Source organism: Panthera leo, chromosome D3 (assembly GCF_018350215.1).
Source record: "Panthera leo isolate Ple1 chromosome D3, P.leo_Ple1_pat1.1, whole genome shotgun sequence".
Lineage (NCBI taxonomy): Eukaryota > Metazoa > Chordata > Mammalia > Carnivora > Felidae > Panthera > Panthera leo.
Window position 1 is genome coordinate 7,832,853 of NC_056690.1, and position 11,732 is coordinate 7,844,584.

The following is an 11,732-nucleotide window of genomic DNA, read 5'->3' on the forward strand; positions in this document are numbered from 1 at the left end:
ATGTTTCCTAGCTCTCTGGCCTTTGCCAGGTGACTTACCTTTATCTGTAAAAGGGCACGATACGGCGTCTGCCTGGAGCGTTCTTGTGAGAAGTGGTGTGTAGGGGGTGTGGTAGAGGCCCCGGTAAATACTTAACGAAGAGCAGGTACTGGCACCTTCCATGGGGGCCTGGGGCCATCAGAGGAAAGGTGCCCAGGTGTGGGCAGGACAGGAGTGAAACGGAGAAGGATCCAGAGGGCGGAGTTAAGGAGCTCCCCCTCCTCCGAACGTGGCAGTGGGGTGAGCTGCCACGGCAGTGCAGGGGGCCGGCTTCAAGTCTGATGACACCCCCTCTGCTGGACCTGGCCCCCAGGTGCTGCGATAAGCGGTTATGGACCCGCATCGATCTGAACCACTGCAAGTCCATCACGCCCCTGATGCTGAGTGGCATCATCCGGCGGCAGCCTGTCTCCCTGGACCTCAGCTGGACCAATATCTCCAAGAAACAGCTGAGCTGGCTCATCAACCGGTTGCCTGGTGAGCACTGGGCCAGGGACCCTGGAGGTGCAGTGGTGGGGGCTGGGGTGCATCGCCTGACCTGCCAGCCCTCCCCTGTCCCCCAGGGCTCCGAGACTTGGTGCTGTCGGGCTGCTCGTGGATCGCCGTCTCAGCTCTCTGTAGCTCCAGCTGTCCTTTGCTCCGGACCCTGGATGTCCAGTGGGTGGAAGGACTAAAGGATGCCCAGATGCGGGATCTCCTGTCCCCGCCCACAGATAACAGGCCAGGTGAGCGGCCGGGCCCAAGGGGTCGAGGCGGAGGCAGTCTGACCAGGCTCTGCCGTCGGATCTGGTTTTCACTACAGGCCCCACCCGGTGCATGGGTTCTCAAGCCTTCTCTGGTCCCAGCCCTTTCTGGAGGATGCTGTTATGTTCTCACTCAGCTTCAGGCAGGGAAGGGACCACTGAGAGCAGAGGCTTCTTTGCGCACCCAGGACTTCACTGTGGGGGCTTTGCATGCGTCTGACTACTTCTCTGTTAATTTGTCCTTCGTTGGCTTCAAGCTTCCGTGGGCACGGGGGTCAGTGTAGTTGGAGATGAGCTCACAAGATGGAACCTTCCTGGCTTGGGTTGTGAGGGTCATTGCTCCCTGCCTGTAGCTCAAATGAGGAAACCCTGGTGATCAGAGATGCTGTGCAGTCTCTGCTCTAGTTGGCTGAGGACTGCTGGGTAGAATGTGGGCTGTGTTTCTAGACGTTCTGATTTTTCAGGAATCCAGAAGTGGGAGAGTTGATGTGGAACCCTTATATTTTTAAACGTGGGAACCAGTTTGGGGAAACACTCAATGGCTAAGTGAAACTGAAGTGTGACGTGTGGCCAGTAGGCCCTCTAGAGTGTTAGGTCATTGTGACCCCATCTCCCCGGTCAGGTTGACATGCTGCCTCTCTCCTTCCTGCCCCCTCAGGTCAGATGGACAATCGGAGCAAGCTCCGGAACATTGTGGAACTGCGTCTAGCAGGCCTGGACATCACAGATGCCTCCCTGCGGCTCATCATACGCCACATGCCCCTGCTGTCCAAGCTCCACCTCAGTTACTGTAACCACGTTACTGACCAGTCCATCAACCTGCTCACCGCTGTGGGCACCACCACCCGAGACTCCTTAACCGAAATCAACCTATCAGGTCAGTCAGAGGCACCCAGCAGGCTCTGCCTGGGACCCTGGGGGACAGGCTGGGAATTCCACCTCTGTGGGGAAATCCGCTGTGTGCCTGCTGTTACAGGGTCACGGGGTCAGGGCTGGGACATACCTGAAAACAAGACAGACAGCCTGGGCTGGTGGAGAAACCGTGAACACAGGAGTTATCACTGGATTGGTAATAATTGCTGCCAAAAGATTAGCGCTGGTGGCAGCGAGAGCACGCGCCAGTGGTTCCTGACCCACGATACGGGCCGGAGGAACTGCTCCCCGGTGGCGCATACAAGCCGGCTCCCGCAGCGGGGAGAGAGCAGGGGAGCCGCGGGCTGTGAGGCCAGGCAGGCCTTGATCCCTGAGGTAGCTCAGCGTCTGCTGGGGTTGTCCTCGCTTATGTGACCCTGCTAGCAAGGGGCCCGTCGGAGAGAAGGAAGCCGTACGGCTGGTGTCGCTGCGGTCCTGTGTCTGCAGAGTCCGCGCTCCCTCTACTCGCCCGTGGGGCCGGAGTCGGGTTTTCAGGCCCTGGGGGTGACTGACAGTAACGGGTCGGGCTGTGGACGTAAGATTTACACAAACCCTCAAAAAGTGCTTTTTTCTCCAGAAATTAGCACCTTCACCTCACGCTTAGTAGCTCAACAGCTTCCTGTCAGCTGTGCCACGTTTGAGGGGGAATGGGGAAGTTGGTGGTACGAGAGAATTCTGTACCGAGGAAGCCATCCCTGCTCCTCCTCGGGGAGTCGCGGCAAGGGCCGTCCCGCCCCCGTGTTGGCAGAGAGGAGAGAGCCAGGCGGGGCTGACCATCCCGACTCCAGGCTCCACTCGAGGTCTTACACGGATGCCGGGGCTGTCCTGCGGACGAGGGCCTGGGGGCGCCTCGGTGTTACAGCGACTCTGTTTACTGTCGGTTACCCTGCGTGTGGAGCGGAGATTCCCCTGCAGTGCCGTCGTGTGCAAACGCGCTTCTGTGTTTTTCCACGAAGCTCACCCCTTGGCCTCGGTACATGGAGGTGTCTCGAGTTCCTGTTCAGAGCCATGCCGGGCGGGAAGGCAGACCTTGAGACCCAGTCTCTTTTAGGTTCATTGCTTTTTTAAAAAGTTTTCCTTTGCCATCAGGATAACTAGTTAATGGTAAAAAGTCTGGCACAACAAAGAGGACAGCTGACCTGTTTCAGGACCTATGAACGTGAAGCATATGGTCTAGAGACAAAGTCAAGTCACAGTTGTCTAGCTTTCATTATTAGGCTGCACGTTCCTCTAGATTACTTATTTGGGTGCTCACCGGCCCCCCCCCCCCCCCCCGCCCGGCCAGGCAACCACCTTAAATTCTTTCTCCCAGTGTCTGTCTCTGTACTTGCACACCTTGATTTTTTTTTCCATTCAGGCATTCTGTACTTACTGGCTTGCTGTGTAGAACACAGGATTGCTGCTCTTACATCGTCTCTCCCCTTATCTTTCGGATTCATGGTTAAGTCTCTTTCTGTGGCCGCATAAGTATTGTCCACTGTTGAACTAAATAGTGCATTATGAGTACATTTCCCTTGTATAAATTTTCTTTTTCCTAGAGTTAATTGCCTCTTTTTTTGTTTGCTTAGTCTCTAAGCAGACCCTACAACAGACCTGAATACCGTTCTTCCCTCACACACAAACTCCTCTCTGTGGCCCCAACCAGTTGTGGGTTTTTTGGTTTTTGTTTTTTAATGTCTATTTTTGAGACAGCGTGCGGGCAGGGGAGGGGTAGGGAGAGAAAGGTAGAGGACCCAAAGCAGGCTCTGTGCTGACTCGTGGGGCTCGAACTCAGGAACCTCGAGATCATGACCGGAGCCAAAGTCACTTAACTGGCTGAGCTCCCCAGGCACCGGGCCCTGACCAGTGTTTGGCGGGAGCCCTTTCTCCTGGACTCCCTTCCTGTCTGTTTTCTCCTCCTACACTTCTACCTGCTGCCCAGCTGCCAGCCTAGAAATTTTCTTGGTCTCTGTCTTGTGTAGGGTCCCTATTTTCCTTGACCCCATGTTTCTTCTTGTCTCTCTGATTTCGCGGAGGACATCTAGACCTGGTACGTCCGAAAATGGTTTTATTATCCCTCACATTGAACTGATAGCTGGATCTGGCAACTGTGATGTTTCAGAAAGTGGGCGCTTCCTTCTCTGCATTCAGAGTCCAAATCCAAAACCATTTGATTCTTCTTCCTTCAGTGAATATTTTCTCTAATTGGAAGTTTGTTAGTTTGTTTCTTGTTTTCTGTAATTGTTGAGTCTTGCTTTGAATCTGTTTTCATCCACCACACTCATGAGCCCTTTCGATTTTTCAACCTAGAAACAAATGTCCTTCAGTTCTAGGAAACTTCATTGAATTATTTCTCAATTTCCTTTTCTTCTATTTTCCACCTGTAGGTCTTCTCATTTTTCTGAGAGTTTCTACTTTATCACACAATTCATATACCGAGTTTTTTACTGTTGTTTATGTAGGTCAAACACAGTGAAAACATGGGCAGTTTCATATGGTTCAACTGATAATTTTAATAAGTTTTTTTAACGTGTATTTTTTAGAGACAGCACACAAGCAGCAGAGGCAGAGCAGGTGGGGCAGAGAGGGAGACACAGAATCCAAAGCAGGTTCCAGGCTCCGAGCTGTCAGCACAGAGCCTTATGCAGGGCTCGAACTCAAGAACTGAGAGATCATGACCTGAGCTGAAGTCAGATACTTAACTGACTGAGCCACCCCTCAACTGATATTTTTTTTTTTTTTTTTTTTTTTTTTTTTTTTTTTTAATTTTTTTTTTCAACGTTTTTTATTTATTTTTGGGACAGAGAGAGACAGAGCATGAACGGGGGAGGGGCAGAGAGAGAGGGAGACACAGAATCGGAAACAGGCTCCAGGCTCCGAGCCATCAGCCCAGAGCCCGACGCGGGGCTCGAACTCACAGACCGCGAGATCGTGACCTGGCTGAAGTCGGACGCTTAACCGACTGCGCCACCCAGGCGCCCCAACTGATATTTTTTAATATTACTGCTGTATCTTACTCTCTGAACTCCGCCCCCCCCCCCCCCCCCCCCCCACCATCCTACTATCCTCTCCCCTTTCTGTTATCTGAGCTTTTTTTTTTTTAAGACTTTATTTTTAAGTACTCTCTACACCCAACGCGGGGGTCAAACTCACAACCCCCACCGACTAGGCCAGCCAGGTGCTCCCCTTCTCTGAACCTGGGTAGAGTAGCCTGAGGATATTGACAGCTTTATTTTCTTCTCCAGGCTTACATGGTTTCCTTCAAACATAGTCAGTGGCCCTCATAAGAGATCTTCCTTGGATTTAGTGTCAACACGGGGTTGTCCACACTAAGGTGATCAGAGGCTGGCGACACACGTTGGAAGCAGTCAGTCATTGTGTGGTCAGTATAGGTGGTTTCTTTGGGGAAACCAAGACGTGAGATCTTGGAGATGTTTCTCTTGAGCTGGTCAGGGTTGCCAAAAGGATTCTCTTTGACCTCCCAACTGGAGGGTACAAGCCAGACTGCCCAGTGTGCTGGGGCCTGGCAGGGGAAGGAAGCCGGGGATGTCAACAGCAGGTAAGTTTCCCCCCTAGACCCTGATTTTGAATGGGTGCCCCAGCCTGGTGCTCAGACCAGAGACTTTCTCTCTCTTATATCAACATCTAGGGAGGGAATCAAACAGCCACCAATCTAGCCCCTTCATTAGCTCCACTTCCAGTGTGCCTGTTTTTTGTTTGTTTGCTTTACATTTTATTTATTTTTGAGAGACAGAGACAGAGCATGAGCTGGGGGGAGGGGCAGAGAGAGAGGGAGACACAGAATCCGAAGCAGGCTCCAGGCTCCGAGCCGTCAGCCCAGAGCCCGACATGGGGCTCGAACCCACAGACCGCGAGATTTGACCTGAGCTGAAGTCAGCCGCCCAGCCGACTGAGCCACCCAGGTGCCCCTCAAGTGTACCTGTTCTTTCTCCTACCTGAACCTTTGGGGGTGTTTTACAGAATGAATCTGCTTCTCTGCTTTCTCTTCAGCCTATTTAGGTTAAGCTTTCTCAAATCTATGTTATCTCTTCTCCAACTTACAGAATTAAAGAAAAAAAATTATGGTAAAATACATAAAATTTACTGTTTAAGTATACAGTTCACTAGCATAGAAGTTCATTTACATTGTGTGCAAACTGCCCCCCCCCACCCCTCTCCAGAAATTTCTCTTCACCCCATCAGAAACTCTATATCCACAAACTAACTCCCCATTCCTCTTTCCCCCAGCCCCTGACAATCTCCATGCCGTCTCTGTGAACTTGACTTTTTTAGGGACCTTATGTAAGTGGAATTATATAACAGTGTTTTTTTGTGTGTGACTGGCTTGTTTTAATTAGCATAATGTCCTCAAGGTTCATCCGTGTTATATCAGGTGTCAGAATTTCCTGCCTTTTTAAAGTCGAATAGTATTCCATTGTATGTATAGACTCAGTTTTATTTATTTGTCCATCTGGACAGTTGGGTGGCTTCCACCTTTTGGCTGTTATGAATAATGCTGCTGGGAACATGGATGTACAAATATTTGTTCGAGTCCCTGCTTGCAGTCCTTTTTGGTGTATACCCAGACATGGCCTAGCAGAATCACATGGTAATTCTAGGTTTAATTTTTGAGGAACCACCATATTGTTTTCTGTAGCAGCTGCACAATTTTACATTCCTAATGTAATAGGACACAAAGGTCCCATTTTTCTCCACATCTTTGCTAAACTTTATTTTTTATAGCCATTCTAGTGGTATGAAGTGATATCTCAATGTAGTTTTGAAATACCTTTTTTTTTTTTAAAGTAATCTCTACACCCAACATTGGGCTCAAACTCACAACCCCAAGATCAACAGTCACATGCTCTACCAACTGAGCCAGCCAGGTGCCCCTCAACGTAGTTTTGTCTTGGGGAGTTAGCATTTTCCTCATGATTAGTGGTGTTGAGCATCTTTTTGTTGATGGTGTATCATCTTTGGGAAATGTCTATTCATGTCCTTTTCCTGTTTTTTAATCAGGTTGTTTGTGGATTTTTTTGTTGTTGAATTGTAGGAGTTCTTCATATATTCTGGGTAGGAGTAATCCCTTACCAGGGTCCATGATTTGCAAATATTTTCACCCATTCTGCGTGTCTTTTCACCGTCTTGATAATGTCCTTTGCACAAATGTTTTTAACTTTGTGCTTTTGGTGTCATCTTTAAGAAACCATTGACAAATTCAAAGATTTTCCTATTTCTTTCTAAGAGTTTTGTAGTTTCAGCCCCTATATTTAGGTCTAAAGAATTTTGAGTTAAATTTGTGTATGGTGTGAGGTAGAGGGTTCAGCTTCATTTGTTTGCATATGGATATCTAATTTTCCCAGCAGCATTTGTTGGAAAATTTTGTCTTTTTCCCTCTAAGTGGTTGTAGCACCTTGTCAAAAATCATTTGAACATTCAAGGGTTTAAATTCTAGGCTGTCAGTTATAGTCTGTTGGTTAGTCTGTATGTCGTCCTTAATGCATTAACACTATTCTGTGGCTTTGTAGTAAGTTTTGAAATCCAGAAGTGTGAGTCCTCCAATTTTGTGTTCAAGACTACTTTGGCAATTCAGGATCTCTTATACTTCTGCATTAATTTTAGGATGATTTTTCTATTTTTGCAGAAAACACTGTTGGTATTTTATAGCAACTTCATTGAATCTGTAGATTGCTTTGAGTTGTGTGGCCATTTTAACAATATTAAGTCTTCCCATGAGCCAGGGAAATCTCTCCATTTATATCTTTAATTTCTTATAGCAGTGTTCTTAAGTATTCAGTGTACAAGTCTTTCACTTCCTTGGTTACCTTTATTCCTAAGTATTTAACTCTGTTTTACTCTGTTTGATGCTATTGTAAATGGAATTGCTCATTTTCTTTCAGATTGTTCATTGCTAGTGTATAAAAATGCAGCTAGGGGCGCCTGGGTGGCGCAGTCGGTTAAGCGTCCGACTTCAGCCAGGTCACGATCTCGCGGTCCGTGAGTTCGAGCCCCGCGTCAGGCTCTGGGCTGATGGCTCGGAGCCTGGAGCCTGTTTCCGATTCTGTGTCTCCCTCTCTCTCTGCCCCTCCCCCGTTCATGCTCTGTCTCTCTCTGTCCCAAAAATAAATTTAAAAAAAAAAAAAAAAAAAAAAAAAAAAAAAAAAACAAAAAAACGTTGAATAAAAAGGCAGACCACTTGTATTTAAAAAAAAAAAAAAAAAAAAAAAAAAAAAATGCAGCTGATTTTTGTGTGTTGATTTTGTGTCCTGCAACTTGGCTGAACTTTTTTACTTCTTTATGCCACCTCTAAACCTGGGACTTCAGTACCACAGCGCTAGCACAGGGTTCCCGATTGTATTTGTAGTTTGCCTTTACTGTTTTCATTCCTACTTAACGGAAAAATGCAAATGCAGAACTAGTGATGACAGGCCTCGAGGTGAAGGCCACTCAGATGAAGGAAATCATCAGGCCAGAGGGGGGGATCTCTGAGCCTCAGTTGGATGCTCACTGGCATCGAAGCCAGAGAACTGTGGATTCAGTTCTCACACAAAAGAGGGTGATAAAAGCAACGTACCAATCAATAGAATATGGGGTAGAGAAGTGTGTCTATAGGGGAGGGGGTGGTGACGGATTCTGAATTCTGGTTTGCTCACTGTAGACAGCATCTCGTCAGCCCTTGTAGCACCTTGGGGTTTTCTGCACTTAGTAAGGGGGCTCCCAAGCATGCTGTACCTCGCTTCAAAGCACTGGTGCCCACGCGAGGGAAAAGGATCCTCAGACGACCACAGAGATGGTCCAGAACGTATCTGAAGGGAATAAGCAGATAAGCGCACAGTAATGGAGACGGGGATGTGTTTTTCAACAGTAGATGGGCAAGGCAAGCTGTTTGATATATAGTGTGGCCCTATCTTTATTAAACAACATAGACAGGGGACCTATTTATGTGAGAACATATACATGTAAAGAAGCAATGGTAAGATTCTAAGTGATTCCACTTGAAACAGTCTGAACGCTTTTCAGGCCTATACTAACCTTTACAATTTGGTAGATGGAACCTTTCCCCGTTTAGAGAGAGCTTTCAAGCAAGTGCAGTTTTCCCCAGGGCACGAGGGGCTGGAATATGCTTACGGGCCCTGTCCCGTTTCTTCATCGCTGAGGGGGGTGGTGGCGGGGGGCTCTGGGCCTCTGCGATTCCTCCACCTCACGTGTCCCCTCTTCTTTGCAGACTGCAATAAGGTGACTGACCAGTGCCTGTCCTTCTTCAAACGCTGTGGAAATATCTGTCATATTGACCTGAGGTACTGCAAGCAGGTCACCAAGGAGGGCTGTGAGCAGTTCATAGCTGAAATGTCTGTGAGTGTCCAGTTTGGGCAAGTGGAAGAAAAACTCCTACAGAAACTGAGTTAGTCCGAGGACAAGTATGTAAATAAGGGATGGGTGGGGAGAGGGGACACGGCCGAGGAGGGAAAAGACTTTTAAAAAAAAAAAAAAAAAAAAAAAAAAAGGAGGGCTTTGATTTTCAATTTGGAACTTGGACAACAGACCACAGAACGTTCCATCTGCAAGTCTTGCCGAGGGAGAAGCTGTTCTGCCGCCTGTTCTGGGGCTGAATGAGCCGGACCCTTTCCTTTGGTCTGAATTCTAGCCGCACTGCTTTCTGGACCATTTCTAAGGCGGCCTTTACCAAGAAGACATTCCCGCCGGAGGAGGATGGACTCTGGAGAAATTCTCTTGCTGAAGAGCGAGCTTAGGAGTTTTTGCTGGTGGTGGTGTTTTGTCTTGGACGCCTCAGTCCTCGCAACCCCGGGGCTGGTGTCGACATACAGTGGGCCACACACCGCCTCTGCTGCCATCTTGACATTTTGTTTGGTTGGTTTTGTTACATCTTACATTATGCAGAACTATTTTTGTACAAATTGTTTAAAAGTTATTTATGCAAGGTTTGAATGCATACCTGTGTTTTTATTGTTTGAAGATTGCCAACTTTCCTGGTTTCCCTGAGGTAGGCGAGAACTTGACCTGTACTTCATCAACACAGATGCCCCATCTACACACGTGCCCAGATCTGGCAGAGCAGGCCAAGACCTTCCCGTTAAAAGCATGTTTAACTGGAAGTTGAGAGCCCGCTTTGGACGTCAAGAATTACCTAAGCATGTGGATCTATGTTAATTCTAGTCGAAGTAAGATACTCTGTACAGAATTCACCTATTTCTCAAAATTTTAAAATTCAGACTTCAGCCTTTGCACTCAGGAGGGTTTTGCGGCCAGCGCATGAGCTGTTGTACCTACACAGATTAATTTATACAGTGAGTCAAGTAGAATAAATGATCCAACATAGCCTTTCTTTTCCTTTTTTCTCTCCTTTGAGGTGAGTTGAGTTCTCGTTCAAGGTTTATAACATGGCTATTTCCTAGTTGTAAAGTTATGCCTCCATAAGTGCCATTCTTGTAAGGTGTTGTTTTCCTAGACCTGCCCCAAAGCGGTTTTACCTTTGTTGAATTTGTATAAACAATTGTACAAAAAAAGCACCCTTGGACTTTGAGAGTTTCTGTTCTAGGAGTGGACTAGAAATTCGATTAAAAGATCCAGAGGCAGTAGTCTCGACATTGGCATAACACAAGCTGTAATTTCGTATTCCCCAGAGAAAAGCTGTGGCCCCCTGGTCCATGTTTTTCCTGGCTTCAGAGAGAACTGGTTTAGGACTCCTGAAGGCAGGGGGAGGAATTCGGTACAAACTGCCATAGGGGCGAGGCGGCTTACCTGTTGGGGTGGCGCTGACCCCTTCCGTGGCCGCAGGGGAGCAGGCGGGGGACATCCACCTCCTCAGCCTCTCCCTAGAGGCAGCTCATGGAGGCCACACACTGCTCAGTGGCTGAAGGCACAAGGATAGGAGGTGACTATCCCAGCTAGCAGACACAGAAACCAGTAGGAAGTAATTTTAGATCATAGAAAAAAAATTTTTTTTTTTAAACAGGGCCCTGCAAGTTCATACTTCCATAGAAAAATGCTCTAGTGAATCTGAAAATGGAGAAAATAACCCAACTTCCTTCCTCGGTAGTTTATTGCTCCCCTTATTTATTTTTTTTTTTTTGGCCACAGCAAAATGGTTTTAGATCCCATCTCGTCTCCTGCCTTCTGTTAGTTAAAACCTAGAGATCCTTTGACTCAAACTGGTGTACCCCAGAATTTAACTCAGGAGATGCACTTTACAGAGGTAAGATTAGCTTAACACTACAATTTATTTATAAAAACGTGGCTTACCTTTGCAAGCCTGTTCATTCATCACGGAACACCCGCACAGGAGGCCAAGTTTCCATTTTCTTGGAGCCGAGTTCTCTGAACTTCCGAATACGTGTTACCCTGATGTCCAGTGAAGGCATCTTCTTCCTTGGGAATTGCTTTAAGGGTAACAGTGTTCTCCAGGTGAACAGTCCCTGGGGTTAGAGGGCCCTGTTTCTCCTATGTTTCCGGGAGGATGCAGGCCTGCCGAGAGGAGGAGGGGGCTGCCGGTGCTGGGGAGCCACGGCTACCATAGGGACACCTCAGAACCAAGACAGCAGTCTCCGTAGGCTTGAGGCAGACTACAGTCCTGTGATGGTCGCTCAGGGGCTCTCCCAAGTGTATGGAACTGGTTAAGGTTATAGCCCAGGACAGTTTCTCTACAGACCTGTTATTTTTAAAAATGAGCTTTAGATGAGGCCAGCCTGAGTTAAATGCTTGTAAATTGCTGCTCTGAATCCATAGACCATAACGGATGAAGCGGACAGGACCATAAGCCAGAGGCAGTGCTTTGTGGATTAGGTCACAGCTTCCTATCCTAGAAAATAGGCTCTATCTCCCCTCCTTCCAGGGAACCTGAGGTTTACAAAGGATAATACCGTGGCACGTCCAAAGCATCGAATGTTCTCCTTCCGTATTGTGAGGATAGGGGCAAAGAGACATCCTTGTATTCTGTAGACCTTCAGACTTTTATGCATACATTACCTGTCCAAAAAAATTAGAGGCAGCACATGCCAGCTAGAAAATGGACATTGCAGAGAGAAATATTTACCCTCTGCC

At 47.7% G+C, this 11,732-nt stretch overlaps 1 protein-coding gene across 7 annotated transcripts in view; it reads left to right on the forward strand.

Annotated features, from left to right (window-relative positions):
* Positions 1-10,201, forward strand: part of KDM2B (lysine demethylase 2B) — a 153,999-nt gene extending 143,798 nt beyond the window's left edge. For 6 of the 7 annotated variants that reach the window (XM_042911461.1, XM_042911462.1, XM_042911465.1 and 3 more), the window contains 4 exons: positions 353-516; positions 603-764; positions 1,441-1,659; positions 8,899-9,614. In XM_042911461.1, the coding sequence (XP_042767395.1) occupies positions 353-516; positions 603-764; positions 1,441-1,659; positions 8,899-9,080 (727 nt within the window). In that variant the 3' untranslated portion in view covers positions 9,081-9,614. Of the gene's footprint in view, positions 1-352; positions 517-602; positions 765-1,440; positions 1,660-8,898; positions 9,615-9,648 lie in introns of those variants that run through there. The other variant, XR_006195534.1, reaches the window with a different exon arrangement.
* The last annotated feature ends 1,531 nt before the right edge of the window (positions 10,202-11,732 follow it).